General features: G+C 41.0%; 1 protein-coding gene across 1 annotated transcript; it reads right to left on the bottom strand.

The window, feature by feature from the left end:
• Nucleotides 1-6,745: 6,745 nt before the first annotated feature.
• On the bottom strand, nt 6,746-12,097 carry Krt24 (keratin 24). Its single transcript, XM_042670580.1, has 7 exons — nt 11,552-12,097; nt 10,739-10,821; nt 9,203-9,359; nt 8,786-8,947; nt 8,562-8,687; nt 7,719-7,936; nt 6,746-6,890 (listed from the first exon to the last, which is right to left on the bottom strand). The coding sequence occupies exons 1-7, from the start codon at nt 12,095-12,097 to the stop codon at nt 6,746-6,748; spliced, it is 1,437 nt and encodes a 478-aa protein (XP_042526514.1).
• Between the last annotated feature and the right edge of the window lie 4,198 nt (nt 12,098-16,295).

Genomic DNA, 16,295 nt, shown 5'->3' with positions numbered 1-16,295 from the left:
CAAGTGGTAGAGCTCTAGCCTTGAGCTGAAGAGCTGAGGGACAGTGCCCAGGCCCAGAGTTAGGGCCCCATGACCGGACCCAAAAAAAAAAAAAAAGAGTCTTCACAAACTTTTCTGCTCTGGTTGGCTTTGAACCTTGATCCTCAGCTCTCAGCCTCCAGAGTAGCTAGGATTACAGATGTGAGCCACCAGCACCCGGCTCAATCATTTGTTTTGTTTTGTTTTGTTTGTTTGTTTGTTGATCCACTTAAGCCACAGCGCCACTTTCTCAATCATTTCTTCAGGCTCTTCTCATGCATGTAACCTTTTAGGCGATAGTATAAGAAACACCCTGTATACATGGCAGATGTCTGGGTCTATGGGTTTTCAGAAATAACTTGTGGTCAAATTACCAGAAATGATCAATCTCTGTGATAACTTCTTTTCCCATAGTTATAACACATATTGACTTACCTCCAAACTGGCCTGGATCTTTTAATTTCTTAAAATACCCCATATTATAAATCTGTGATGTCTTCTTATATCTGGTTAGTACCTTGGAGTTTATTTAAGCTAGGAGCAGATGCTCATGTAATTTAGGGAAAGATCAAGCGGATGAAAGAGGTAGAGAACTCAACAGACCACAGCAGTTTTCCATCATTGCTGCAGAGAGCCTCCATGTGACACTGAATGGGTTCAGAGAGATGGAGTGGGGAGTGTGTGGAAGGTGGAAGGTTTTTATACATTCTAGGGTGAGACTCTTCTTTGGAATGTTTTTGTCCTGTCCTGTTTGGGATTTATGGTAGGGGTATTCTTCTGACGCTAATAATCCTGCACTTTCAGATAAGGTAAGGGGTGAAATTTTCCTGACAGTCAGGAGGGGTCCACGGGGGAGGGTGGACCTTGGGAGCAACATGGAATTGTGAGAACAAAGCAGATTCCCACCAACGTACAGTTGATTCTATAAGTAATTGTGAAAAACAGCAGGATTAATAAATCTCCAACTTTTTGAGTTGTATATAAGAACTATTTCTCTTTTCCAAATACTTTAGAGTGAAATGAACCCCAAGATAGGGACACAAGTAGTTTTTTCTTTCTTGCCATTGTTCCTAACATATTTATAATGTACCATGTGATTTTTTTTGTTTCTTTGTATGTTCCTCCCCCACAGTATAACCCCTGTTTTCACTGTATCTGATGTGGGTGCCCTGCATCTTGTATATACAATTCTCTAACTTGGAGAGGGGAAGGAAAAAAACAAAATGCTTAAATAGGGATACAGGTTGACTCATTGTAACAATGAGATGTACAAGACACTATGTTGAAAAAATGAACTTTACACTTTAGGTGGGGAGGGAGAAGTGTAGTTGTGGAGGTGGGAGGGAAGGGATGGTAGGGGAAAAACAGAGGTGGAGATACAATGTTTGATAGGAAATGTACTCATTACCTTGCTCATGTAACTGTAACCCCTCTGTGCAGTATTTTTACAATAAAAAACATATTTAAAAAAACCCAAATACTTTAATAGCCAGTCTATGCAGTAAGAAGGTGTGGAAATGAAGAGTAGAAATAGAAAAAAGGGAGAGAGATCACACTGGCACACTAAATTTCTTTAAAGTCATTGGGCAAGAAAAGTAACATTGGACTTCCAAACTGATATCATACAACTTCTAAAAAGTATTTTGACTTGAGTATAAGAGCAAAAGTTGACTCTCTGGGGCTGGGAAGGTGGCTCAGAGGTAGAGTGCTTGCCTTGCATGCATAAGGCCTTGGGCTCCATTCCTCAGCATCACATAAGCAGAAAAAGCTGGAAGTGGTGCCTTTGACTCAAGTGGTAGAGCGCTAGCCTTGAGCTGAAGAGCTGAGGGACAACGCCGAGGCCCAGAGTTCAGGCCCCACGACTGACCAAAAAAAGAAGAAAAAGAAAAAAGAAAAATAGACTCTTTGCCTCTATTTTTGGTAAACAACTGCATGGTAAACTTAGATAATTTTTCCCTGGAAGTAGCCTTTTAGTATTTTATTTAAAATAGGGCAGGTCCGGAGCTTTTATACTGATGTCACCAATATTATTATTTTCTGGGATGTCAGGAAATCATATTCTTTACAACTGACACAATGTAGGCTAGAGCTTTGATAAGCCAGCCTCAGACTTCTCTAGTTTGCATTTATTTGTATAACAATCTCATTTATGTTGGTCCCTAAACTCCCCCCCACCCAGCAGATTTCCATGAAAATTATTGTAAACTTTGTTCCCATGGAACATTCAGTCTTGTTCAACAAAGATTTTTCAAAACATTTGTGTAATGTTTCTACAAATACTTGAATGTGACCTAAAATGCCAAGTTTACTTTCTGAAAAAATCAACATAGGAGACAAATATAGTGTTGCTTTATGGCTACAATTCAGTTTGTTGTTAGATCCTCCAGCTCAAGATTGATGATTAAAATCCTTTTTCTGGCCAGGTGCCAGTGGCTCCCCCCTGTAATCCTAGCTACTCAGGAGGCTGAGATCTGAGGATTGAGGTTTCAAGCCCGTCTGGGCAGGGAAGTCCATGAAACTCTTGTTTGCAATTAACCACCAGAAAGACAGAAGTGTTATTTTGGCCCCAAGTAATAGAGTGCTCACCTTGAGCAAAAAAAGTTCAGTGACAGCTCCCAGGCCGTGAGTTCAAGTCCCATGACTGACAAAACTTGTTCCTTCTTCTAGGAAAAGCAAACATTTTCATCTCTCTTTATACTAAATAGAAATCTCCTTAAAGCTAAGGATTCCCTTTACATGGCAGGGCCAGGACTAGGATTTCACTGGCAAAATTCCCCTCAGTTGCAGCTTCTTAAAATCCATTGTGGACAAGGTTTGATGTGGACAAATTAGAAGAAAATATTCTCTTTGAAATGTTGGACTGTCCTTTTCATCTGCATTTCTGGACTGAGAGATGGGTAATACTAAAAGTTGCAAGTGATTTCTGGACAAATTTATTCAGAAATCAATGTAGGTTCTTAGTTATATTTCATAGGTGTATATTTAAAGGCTATTAGAACAATACTTTAAAAATAATAGCTTGTTTTTTCTGACACAGCTTGACATATTTATCCTTATTAGCTTATGACAACAAGTAAAGATTGGATTACAGGGTAAGACACTTGTGATTTGTTTTCCTCCTCTTACATGGTTTAGATTCTGCCTTTATTAATCTGGCTTTTTATTCTTTTTAGTTGTTGTTGCTATAACAGCATGCTTGAAATAGGATAACTTTATAGACAAAAGAGGCTTATTCAGCTTAAGTTTTGGCTGCAAAGAGTCCAAACTGCGTGGTGCAGGCTCTGGTGTCTTGTGGACTGTATTATCTCATGTAGCTGACAGTGTTGGGAGGGAGTGTGTATAGACATCACATTGCAAAACAGGAAGCCAGGGAGAGACTAAAACTCTATAATCCCTTCCATGGGCACATGTCCAATTAACCTAAGGCCCTCTTGGTAGACACTGTCTCCTGACACTGTTGTAATGAGGACAAACTTCCAAGACATGCCTCTTTGGGGGGACCTAGGTAAGCCATGTGGAAACTATAGCACTGCCTGACTCCACTGTATCATTAAGAAACAAGGCTGAGCTGCGCAATTCACAGCCGATTGCAGTCTTGTTCTGAGCTCCCCAATGCTGACATATCCCTTGTGGTTCAGGAGGAAAAATATATACTATCTGTCTAGGACCCTGAGCTTTGTACATATCTCAGTGCCAGGATGCTTTCTTTCTCTCTTTCCCTTTCCCTCTCTCCCTCTCCCTCTCTCCCACTTCCTTTCTCTCTCCCTCCTCCTTTCTCTCTCCCTCCCTCCCCTTCTTTTTTGCTTCTTCCCATCTTATTTTTTTCATGAAGACATGGATATTGCAAATGAGTATGTTGCTATTGAAAGGGTTTGAGTAATATATCCTGTTGTCCAAATGTCATATTCAATCCATTGATTTATTACTTGCAGTACCTTGTCACTTGGGGAGGTGGTGTGGGATAGTAGTACTTATACTGCATTTCAGGCAATTTCCATTCATCCCATTGTCTCCTTGTTGGAACTACTGTCTGATTTCATGAAGTCATCAGGCAAGTTTGGACCTCTTCCCTTAGAGCCTCAAGTTCTATTGCTTGGTACTGTTTGCTGGATATCTTGCCTTGATGTTTCTAATCTCTTTGAAGACAGACGGCACTTCTTGTATTCTCCTCCTCCTTGTACGTTGTTGCTCGAGGTCAGGAACACAAGAAGTACCTTAGGAATCTCTAGATAAAATGAATGGGTGTAAATCCATGTGCATGTAGGCACCAGCTCTTCCTCCTGACAGGCAAGTCTACTCAGAAGAAAGATGTGTGATCCTCTGGTTTAAAAGTTGACTGCATAGTGGAGTTTCTTGTTGTGTGGTTCTAAAGTAATTTTAGAACACGTAATCATGTACAGCTACCATTTAAAGATATCTTTTGTTCAGGACTCTAAATAAATTTCATAATCCCAAACAGTTCAATATTAAGTCGAAACCTCTTTCTTTGTACGACTTCCTAAAGGTAGGAAAAAATTTAAAAAAGGAACATGTTCTTAGCAACACATTCTATTTTATCTCAGTATCTTTGGACCTAGGATATGGACTTCATATCTTTAGAGAGTATTTTTTTGGCACAAATGCAGCATCTTAACCTGAGTCTAGCAAACACAGAGTGAATGTTTTCACCTGCAGATGATTTTCAGAGCATTATCATGTTACTTTGTCACTAGGCACAAACTTGGCTCCCAGGTGGTTAGGATCCACAGTTAGAAGATTAGATCTGGGGGGCTGGGAAGGTAGCTCAGTGGTAGAGAGCTTGCCTTGCATGCTCAAGGCCCTGGGTTCGATTCCTCAGCACCACATAAGCAAAAAGAAAAAAGCCGGAAGTGGCGCTGTGGCTCAAGTGGTAGAGCACTAGCCTTGAGCTGAAGAGCTGAGGGACAGTGCCCAGGCCCAGAGTTCAGGCCCCACGACCGGACCTAAAAAAAAAAAAAAAAAAAAAAGAAGAAGATTAGATCTGGGAAGACCCAAGGCTTATTTGATGTAGCTGTGAGGTCCCTATGGATTAGAGGCTGAGCAAAATAGTCTTCAATGTCTGGAAATATCTAGGCTTGATCACATTCTTAATATCATGTTTTAAAAATTTTCAGTGAAAGAAAAACCTTCAGGCTGGGAATGTAGTGTAGTGGTAGAGTGCTTACCTAGCATGCATGAAGCAGAAAAAGCAGAAGTGGTGCTGTGGCTCAAGTGGTAGTGCTAACCTTGAGCAAAAGAAGCTCAGGGACAATGCCCAGGCCCTGAGTTCAAACCCCAGGACTGGCAAGCTTTAATTTACTATAATGATTTGATGAGAAATATCTGACTTAAGATAACCTTGTACTTTTTCTTTGAGTAGTGATTTATATTTAGAGCGTTGTGTTTCATTGATGTGCATAGAAGACAAAAATGGCATTTTTTGTTGCTTTGATGATTACAGTATGATATTATAATTCAGCTCTTCTTGGTTTTCTATATATAGATTTCATGAATTATTTTCGGCTCATTCATTTTTAAGTTTAAGTGTGGCTTTTTCTGCCATGTCCTGTGTTGTTTTCTTGACAGTAGGCTTGTGGAATCGATTCTCTAACTTATGATTTGGGTGTTCGCCTCGAATGAGAATGTCTTTCAGAAGTCTGGGTTGGTCTTAAACTTGGTGCTTCCTGGAACCTGTCTCACCTCCTGCTCTATCTTAATGGCTTCATCATCCCAAGCAAGACAAGGCAGGATCATGTGGTTTCATGGATAATGTAGAAATGAGAGAATGGGCTTGTGATCATCCATGGGGTAAAAGATCTCAGCAATGGAGATTGGAGAAAAGAAACACCAGCTTGGCCAAGGCACAATGTTTGGATAGAGATGTGGCTAGATTTAGCAAAGGAATGAATACCAGAGCAGCTCTTTTCTTTGGGGCTTTCAAGGGTGTTTAAGAAATCTGGCATGATTTCACACATCCAATCTTCCTTCCCAAGGTTCTTTCTTTGGCCCATTTCCTAAATATTCTGCAAACATATCATGTCTCTTTTTATGGAACTTCTGATGCATACTGTGAAATTGCATACTTCCTTCACTATGAGCATCTTTGTAATCCTTGTTGTCTTCTTTGTGTTTTATCTTTCCTCCTCACCTATGATGTAACCTTCGTGAAGAGGGAAACATGGCTTATGTTTCTTTTCTATCTTATGAAATATCCCCACTCAGCAATGGACATAAAGAAACTAGGCACTAACTGATTACACTTTTATTGGTAACTTTAGTTTTGGTGAGCTAAGCTGTTGGTTGAGGTGTTAGGGACATTTTACTTATAGCATCATTCTGGTCTCCTGTAAGATTGTTAAACTGCCCACATGCAAAATGACTCTAGACTTTTTTGGAGAAGGTTCCAGATAAATAACAAATTAACATGAGTAATTTAATGATTCCTCTAGATCATAACTGATTGGCTTGTTCCTAGATAAAAATATTGACTTTCTTAGAAATATTCAGGAATAGTTTTGTTAATTGCAAAATTCAGTTTATTGAAGCATGGAAAAAGTTAGTGCATAGTGTCATTTTTTTTTTACTTTTGGGGGAGCAATATAATAAGGAAACAAGAAGATGCAGAGAAATTGGCTGCTGGCCATTTCTTGACTGAAGCTTTCCTCTGGAGCTCTCTAGAAAGATGACCAGATCACTTACTGAAAGACACTTTTGTCATCTAGAAAATTGCTTATTTTATTTTCACCTCTGAGATATTGCTGACTTGAGACGAGACAACTTTGCCATCCACCACCTCCTCGATGATGGTCTTAGTCACTCTTGTCTTGCTGGGATCTGAAAAATCATGAGACCGCAATGTCAGTCTGGAAACACTGCTGTGAATAATTCAACTATTTTAATAGAGTATGCTATATCTGGGTAAGATTATACAAACAATTGTAGATAGTTTAAAATGGTGAGAAAATGCTTGCCTTTGACTTTAAAGTTACAAAATAATAATCAACATTAAAAATAGCTCTACCTCTTCCTTGACCAGAAGAGCTTTCAGATCTTGACTCCTTAGGTCTCATGTTTCTGAATCCTCCAAAACCAGAACCACTGGGAAAAAGAATTATATTTTCTTTTGTAGTTACAAAGGTAGCAGAAACTCTCTGTACCAACACTTCAGTTTTGGATGACTTTTTTTTTTTTTTTTTTTTTTGGTGTGGTGTATGTGTGTGTACACACATGGGTATGCAATACTAGCCTGGCACTCTATACAGCCTAAACACTATCTCTTAGTGTTTTTGCTCACAGCTGGTACTCAACCACTTGAACCATACCTCCACTTCTGGCTTTTTTGCTAGTTAATTGGAGATAAGAGTCTAAAGGGCTTTCCAGCCTGGGCTGGCTTTGAACTGCGATTCTTAGATCTCAGATACCTGAGTAGAGAGAATTACAAGCATAAACCACTACCACTCAGAATTTTATTTTTTTGAGTTTCTCATTATGTAGCCTTTGAACTTGAGATTCTCCTGCCTCTTCCTCCTAAGTTGGAATTACACGTATTTGTCCCTCTTCCCCTATCTTGGATGTCTTTGGACTGTATTTGCCTGTGATTTTATTATTTCATAAGTATACATCCAACCCCTGCATCCTTTAGGGGTTTGATCAAATCAGTTCAGCAAGGTATACATGTCAGCATGATCCTGGCTTTCATTTACCCTCCCTCTCCATCAAGGAGGCGGCGGTAGGTCTCGATCTCCATCTCTAGGCGGGTCTTGATGTCCAGCAGTTGCTCATATTCTGCGTTCTGGCATTCGGTCTCACCCCGGATCTGGCAGATCTGCTCCTCTAGGCTGTTGATCAGCATCTGAGTTTTTGACAGCTGAGCTGCATAGCCAGCTTCTGTGTTGGCCAGGTTCCCTTCCAGGGAACTTTTCTAAGGGGAAAAGGCAAGTGAAGAAATCATGATGAAAATAAATCAATGGATAAGAAAAATATAATTTCACATGGGACTCAAAGTATACCTAGTACTAATCTACATCATTTTATCATTGCTTCTTCAATTTTTGTTGACATTAAGTTTACATTGTGTATGTGTGTGTGTGTGTGTGTGTGTGTGTGTATGTGTGTGTGTGTGCGCGCACGCGCGCGAGTAGATACTGGGGCTTGAACTCAGGTCTGGGTTCTGTCCCTTAGCTTTTTTTAAAGTCTGGATTAGCACTCTATCACTTGAGCCACAGCTCCAGTTCCGGCTTTTTCCTGGTAAATTGGAGATAAAAGTCTCATGGACTTACCTGCCTCGGCTGGTTTTGAACCTAGATCCTCAGATTTCAGTCTCCTGAGTAGCTAGGATTATAGGTATGAGCTACTGGAGCTGGTTAAATCTTTAATTGAATTAATATAATTTATCTTGAACTGCTTTATGCTTTCTAGAACCACGGCTTAATTCTTCTTAGCATTGCTTTAATTTCATGCCTAGTGAGCATCTTGCAGAGAAAGAAAAAAAAAAAACATTTGCTTAACTCCCTGCTAGAGGTTTTTGGAAAGCTCTTCATGCATACCATGGCCAGTTGAGACTGAAGTTCAATTTCCAGGGCTTGCATTGTACGTTTCAGTTCTGTTATCTCATTCTTGGCAGAGTTGGCTGCTCCAGCATCAACAGAGATCTGGGATTGCAGAGATGCGCTCTGAGAGAAAAAAAAAGTAACCGTTGTTACAGGCAACTGAAACGAGCAGACATGGCTGATGTGTGGCTGCAGATTAGATGCTCAACACAAATATTGACCTGCTTGTTGAACTGTTCCTCAATTTCCTGGCGGTTTTTCTCAGCCAGCTCCTCATACTGTGCCCTCATATCATTCAGTAACTTGGTCAGATCTGTCCCAGGAGCTGCATTCATTTCTACTGTCACGTCTCCACTGGAGCTTCCCTGCAAGCTCTTCATTTCCTAGCATGAAGGGGAAAAGGTCACAGACATGCAAATAGAAAAGCCACATTTCCTAAAATGTGTATAGCTCTAAATTGTTGACAGCCGGGCAGTCAAGGGGAAAAAAATAAGTTCAGCCATAATGTGTTCATTGTAATCCTATTCTGCTCAGTGGATGTGGGCAGTCCATTTGAATACAATCAAGTTTGGTTTTCTAGACTGGATGTGAGGGAAACATGGAAGCCAGAGTTGTTCATTCATGTGTAGTTGTTCTACCTCCTCATGGTTCTTCCTCAGGTAGGCCAGCTCCTCGGTGAGGCTCTCGAATTGCATCTCCAGGTCAGAGCGAGTCATGGTCAGTTCATCCAGGACTTTCCGTAGGCCGTTGATGTCAGCTTCCACGCTCTGCCGGAGGAACAGCTCATTCTCGTACCTGGAAGGGGCAGTGACAAGTAGGACAGTGATCTGGCCTGACACATTTCAACCTTCCCCTTCTGTCATGTCCAAGAATTTTGGCAAATAAGGCTTTTGAACTTTTCTCTGATCATCCCCACTCTCATCCTGGCAGAAAAATAGATATCTAGTGAAATCCAATCGTGTCTACTAATTTTAGAACAAAATTATCATTTAATTAATTTATTAACTTTATTTACTTAAACATTTATTTACTTAAAAATAATCTTTAGGTAGTTGTACAAAGAGGATTCAATTCCACATGTCTGTTGATGATTATATTGCATCCTGATTAATGGCAACCCCCTCCCCCTTTTTTTTTGTTAGTCATTGGGCTTGAACTCAGGGCCTAGGCACTGTCCCTGAGCTCTTTTTCTCAAGGCTAGTGCTTTACCACTTTGAGCCAATGCTCCACTTCTGCTTTTCTGGTGGTTAATTGGAGATAAGATTCTCACAGACTTTCCTGCCTGGGCTAGCTTTGAACTGCAATCCTCAGATCTCAGCCACCTAAGTAGCTAAGGATTACAGGCGTGAGCCACCAGTGCCTGGCACCCTTCTTTTTCATACTGTACTCTTTGGAAAGACATATAACAGTTATATAACCATATATAATCTGTACTTAAAGAATAGGAATTTACACTGCATCTCCGTAAGTGTGGAGTAGCTACCAAAATTATCTTACCCATCTATTTTTATCTGTCCCACTAGGTTTCTCCCCATACAGTCTGAAACATTGAAGACTGGACTAAGTAAACTAAGAGTTTATTAGGGTAGTTGTTACATATAAAAACATTGTAATGGAAGATAACGTTTCTTTGTAAGTGTGTGTGTGTGTGTGTGTGTGTGTGTGTGCCAGTCCAGTCCTGGGGCTGGAACTCAGGGCTTGGTGCTGCCTCTGAGCTTTTTTGCTCAAGGCTAGTACTCTACCACTTGGGCCACAGCTCCACTTTTAGCTTTTTGGTGGTTAATTGGGGATAAGAATCTCACAGACTTTCCTGCCTGGGCTGGTTTTTAACTGTGATCCTCAGATCTCATCCTCATGAGTAGCTAGGATTACAGGCGTGAGCCACCAGCGCCCAACTTTGTCACCCCTTCTATCATTTTCTCCCCAGAGTTCCTAACCTCACCCATCCCCTCAAGTTACCTGGTTTCATTTTCACATGTGTACACTGACTAAATATTATGACTGTATCCATCTGCCCTTCATCTCTCCACTTGCCTGCCCCTCCTCTTGTACTTCTTTTTCTTCTCCCCCACCTTGGGATATTTGTGAATTTAGGTCATAATCCTCAATTTTTTCCCCCCTGGAAAATGAATTTTATTTTTATTATGACCCTTGTTTCCAAAATCTTTTCTTACTTGAGTCTGAAGTCATCAGCAGCCAGTCTGGAATTGTCAATCTGCAAAATGATCCCTGCGTTTTCAACAGTGGCAGCAATGATCTAGAAAAGGTGATAAGAATGAATAAATCACAGATGATGTTTGCCTCTTGTTTGCAGGCCTACCTGTGTGGGTTGCTGTCTTAAGGAGCTGCTCTTAAAGGCAAACACATATGTAACCATTCTTAGTAATGATGCCTGTATATTTAGGACTGCATCTTTCTGCAAAAAGGTAATTTCTATATTTACTGGAACAGGCACAGAGAACATTGTTTAATAGAACATAACCATCTGTGTATTTCTGCTGTTTGGAAGAAATCAGTTAATCCTCAATCCATGAGCTCTTTCCAAAAATGGTGCAAAATTGAATTTTGCTTTAGAAAAGCCTTTAAAATTAGAGATACTGCATTATTATATAGTACTTGCAGCAGACTTTTCTAGGAAGAGGATTTGACTCTATAATGACACTAAAATGGTTCACTCTATCTGAATGAATAATGAAATCATTAGAGGAATCATTGAGTTATTGCCATAGTTCATACATATACACATACACACATACAATGCATGCACACACACTTGTTTGAAGTCTGTCATTGTATTCACTTCACTCTTCTGTAGAAATATTCATATTTGAGAAGCAACATAGAAAATCAATGCAGATGGATGTCATGTCCAGTATTGTCATAACTAAGACATACCAGAAACCATTTTGCATGTACAACAAGCAATTCCTTGACTTAAATTCATTAGGTAAGTGTAAGACACATCACAGCCCTGGATAGTATCCCACCTGGTTCTTGAGGTCTTCAATTACTGAGTAGTATTTGCTGTAATCTCGTCTAGATCCACCGTCTCTAGACCCATTCTTATCATACCACTCCTTGATTTTATTCTCCAGATCAGTGTTGGCCTCTTCCAGAGCCCGGACCTTGTCTAGGTAGTTAGCCAGGCGATCATTGAGGTTCTGCATGGTTTGCTTTTCACTTCCAGAGAAAAGTCCCCCATCGCTAATATCACTGTCACCAAAGCTACCTCCTAAACCATAGCCACAGCCATAGAAGCCTCCACTGGCACCACTACCAAATCCAGAACTGCCACCAAATCCAGAGCCCCAGCCAAAGCCAGCTCTGGAGCCCGAGGCTGCTCCAATACCACCTCTTACTGAGCAGCTACTAAAGCCCCCTCCAATGCCCCCGCTAGACCCCCCACTCAGGCCCCAGCTGCTGGCAGAGCCACTCCCCAGACCACATCTGCTTCCACTGCTGAGGCTGTTTCCACCAGCAGACACCCTGTAGCCCCCAGCCCTGGAGGAGGAGATGCGAGCCGAGCAAGACATGCTGCTGCAAACCCTTAGCTTGTCAGGTGACTGGGAGGGGTGCAGTGGTGAGCCTGTGGCAGATTGTCTCTTCTTTTGGTCTTATATACTCACGTTTAGGGTGTTGCTTTTCCCTGTAACTTCTTAATCCCTGTTACAGTTTTGTTAATCCCTAATTGGATAATGTCTTTTCCATGAACCCACTCTACTGGTTCCTTTTTTTTTTTTATTTCTAAGGCTGGGTGAGAGAAAAATAAATAAGGTGGAGCAAATAAAAAATATTTCAGAATTACAGTTTTAATCTTTTAAAGTGGTTGATGACTGTTCTTTTCTGAAAGGACAATTCTATTAAATTTGCTTCATGATTTCCCAATGGCAAGGAACATCCCTAGATTACTGCATGTAATTAAAATACTTAGTGTGATCAGAAGAACATTTCCCAACATGTAACTTTTTGTCTGTAGTGTTTTCAAATGTTGAAATTGGCTTCAAGCATCCTTTTCTCTATTTCCAACAGCCTGTTGTTGTTTTTGTTTTTGAGGCTGTTGAACTTTGTGCTATTAAGTTATTGTCTTCTTTTGTATATTGAGATGAATGGAAATGTTCTTACTGATAATATTGAAAAACTTAAAAGAGAAAATGTTTTTTTTTGCATGTAAGCATGGACTGCTTGTTCAAGCAGATAAGGGATCAGAAAGAACAGAATTTTCAGGCCGATTTTCTCACAGCAGAGCAGAGCATGGTTATAACTAGAGAGATGACTCTAACACATTTTCCTTGAGTTCTAGTCTGGAAAATGAGAATGCCACCTTTAGAGTAGAATTTTGTGTCAATTTCTTCTGTCTTTGTTTTGAAGATACTTGCAAGAAAAGGATCTGAACCACTTTTAATCATCTATGAGTAATTTTACAGATGTCAAAATCTGTGTGTGTGTGTGTGTATGTGTATGTGTGTATTCATGTGCTGGTATCAGGGCATGAACTCAGGGCCTGGTGCTGTACCTGATTTCTTTTGCCCAAGGCTGATGCTCTATCATTTGGACCACAGCTCCACTTCTGGCTTTTTGGTGGGCAAATGAGATAAAAGTTTGTGGAATTGTCTGCCTGGGCTGGCTTCAAACTACAATCCTCAAATCTTGGCCTCCTGAGTAGCTAAGATTACAAGTGTGAGCCACAAGTTATTGGCTCTCCTTAGCTTTATACTCAAGTAGTTGTTTTGTTTACTTATACTTTCTCGCCAAACACCCGTGGCTCACACCTAGCTACTCAGCAGGCTAAGATCTAAGAATTTCAGTTCAAAGCTAGCCTGCTGCTGACAAATCTGAAAGACTCTTATCTCCAACTAACCTTCAAATGCTCTGAAAGTGAGAATGGCTCAAGTGGTAGAGTGCCAGCCATGAGCAAAAAAGCTGAGCTCAAGCTTGAAGACTAGAGTTCAAGCCCCAGTACCAGCACCCACCTCCTAAAAAAGCTCCACATAAATAAATAAGTAAGTAAGTAAATAAATAAATGAAAATTTCCTTTAGCTGGTCACCAATGGCTCACACCTATAATGCTAGCTTCTCAGAAGGCTGAGATCTGAGAATCTCTCTTGGACACTAGCCCAGGCAGAAAAGTACTGTGAGACTCTTATCTTGGGCTGGGAAGGTGGTTCAGTGGTAGAGCGCTTGCCTTGCATACATGAGGCCCTGGGTTCGATTCCTCAGCACCACATAAGTAAAAAGAAAAAAGCCAGAAGTGGCACTGTGGCTCAAGTGGTAGAGCGCTAGCCTTGAGCTGAAGAGCTGAGGGACAGTGCCTAGGCCCAGGCCCAGAGTTCAGGCCCCACGACTGGACCCCCCCCCAAAAAAAAGAAAAACAAAAGAGACTCTTATCTCCAGTTAACCACTCAAAAATCAGAAGTGTAGCAGTAGCTCAAAGTGGTAGAGCACTAGCCTTGAGCAAAAGAGCTCTGCGGCAGCACCCAGGCCCTGAATTCAAGCCTCACAATGGATAAAAAACAAAACAATATAAAACTTTCTTTATTATATTGTATTCTTCATTTAAGTAACTGCTTGATTTAATCTTTATATTCAATCATTTGTTATCCAATTTTTTGACCTCTCTTAATTTTTCCTTAAACTACTTTTATTTGGACACATTTTGGGTGGCATTATAAAAAAAGAGGTGTTAAGCCGGGCGCTGGTGGCTCACGCCTGTAATCCTAGCTACTCAGGAGGCTGAGATCTGAGGATCGCGGTTCAAAGCCAGCCCGGGCAGGAGAGACCCTGAGACTCTTATCTCCAATAAACCACCAGAAAACCGGAAGTGGCGCTGTAGCTCAAGTGGTAGAGCGCTCGCCTTGAGCTGAAGAGCTGAGGGACAGCGCCCAGGCCCAGAGTTCAAGCCCCACGACCGACAAAAAAAAAAAAAAAAAAAAAAGAGGTGTTGATTCCTTTTACCACATAGTTCTTTATTAACTTTTATTTATTTATTTATTTTTTTGGTCATGGGGCTTGAACTCTGGGTCTGGGCACTGTCCCTCAGCTCTTCAGCTCAAGGCTAGCACTCTACCACTTGAGTCACACAGCACCACTTCCAGTTTTCTGAGTGGTTTATTGGAGATAAGAGTCTCATGGACTTGGGGCTGGGAAGGTGGCTCAGTGGTAGAATGCTTGCCTTGCATGCATGAGGCCCTGGGTTTGATTCCTCAGCACCACATAAGCAGAAAAAGCCAGAAGTGGTACTGTGGCTCAAGTGGTAGAGTGCTAGCCTTGAGCTGAAGAGCTGAGGGACAGTGCCCAGGCCCAGAGTTCAAGCCCCACAACCCGTGAAAAAACAAAACAAAAACAAAAAAACAAAGAAAAACTCAAAAAAAAAAGAAGAGTCTCATGGACTTTCCTGCCTGGGCTGGCTTTGAACCACGATCCTCAGCCTCCTGAATAGCTAGGATTAAGGAGTGAGCCACTTGTGCCCAGCAGTTTACTAACTTTTTTACTTTACATGCACTTTTATAGGAGTGTGATGTTATTCCACTTGTTATTTAGAGTCCTAGCTCTCCACAGGACACTCAAATAAAACTGTTAAGCTAGAAATGATTCTTTTTTTTTTTTTTTGGTCAGTCGTGGGACCTGAACTCTGGGCCTGGGCGCTGTCCCGCTAGTGCTCTACCACTTGAGCCATAGCACCACTTCTGGCTTTTTCTGCTTATGTGGTGCTGAGGACTCGAACCCAGGTCCTCATGCATGAGAGGCAAGTACTCTTCCACTGAGCCACCTTCCCAGCTCTAGGAATGATTCTTAAACATCTTTTCTGATTTGTTGGTCATTACACCTCATCTAGTCCCAAACTAAGAAACCAGAAAGTCTGAACACTAATGATAACAAGTATGCAAATCATGAGGATGGGTTGAACAGGAATCAAGTCTTCTTTCCTCTTGCCATCGTGAAGTGGAAGCTTTTCATTTTCATCAAGGATGGCACTAGGCCAAGAGAAGGTTTAAGCAAAGAAATAGCTAAGTGAAAGAAATCTTATAGAAGAAGTTTAAGAGCCTCTGTTGAAAGAATTTTATGTGTTAAGAATGAGGCAAAATGCAAGCACTTTACTCTTTGAGCCACCCCCTGTGAAGCTTTAAGCTTTAGTTTCAGGGGTGTCTTGCATTTTCTGCCCAGGGCTAGACTCAGATCTATAGACTCCTGGATAGCTAGGATGGCAGGTGCCTGGAACTACCATTTTCCCAATATCTGCATCCCGAATAGCAGGTATTATAGGCATGAGCCACTGTTCCTGGCTGAGAAATGATATGCTTTAACAACTCCATTTGACTTGGAACTTTGCCTGGGGATTGTACATTTTTTTTTCTGTAGCTTTTTCTCTTTATTTGCCATGTCCTTTTGGGTATCTGAACATTTGGGTTTTAACTGAGGAAGCCTGTGATGGATGATGGAGGCATTCTGCTGTTTTCTTGTTTATTTTTCACCTTTCTTTATGATACAATTTATAATGATACATTCGTTTCTTCTTCCCTCCTTCCTTCCCTGCTCCCCACCCCCCACCTCCCCTCTTCTGTGTTCTGGGGTTTGGGAGCAGGGTCTCTCATGTGGTAGGTGAGAGCTCTGCCACTTCAACCATGCTTTAGTCCTATTTATTTATTTTTGCAGAGCTAGTGATTAAACCCAGGACCTTGCACATTTTAAATCAGTTTGTACTATCTTTGAGTTTCTTGTCTTTTTAATTCACTT

The sequence above is a fragment of the Dipodomys spectabilis genome, unplaced genomic scaffold (genome assembly GCF_019054845.1).
Source record: "Dipodomys spectabilis isolate Male_0828 unplaced genomic scaffold, ASM1905484v1 ptg000018l, whole genome shotgun sequence".
Lineage (NCBI taxonomy): Eukaryota > Metazoa > Chordata > Mammalia > Rodentia > Heteromyidae > Dipodomys > Dipodomys spectabilis.
This window is presented reverse-complemented; position numbering and strand designations above follow the sequence as displayed.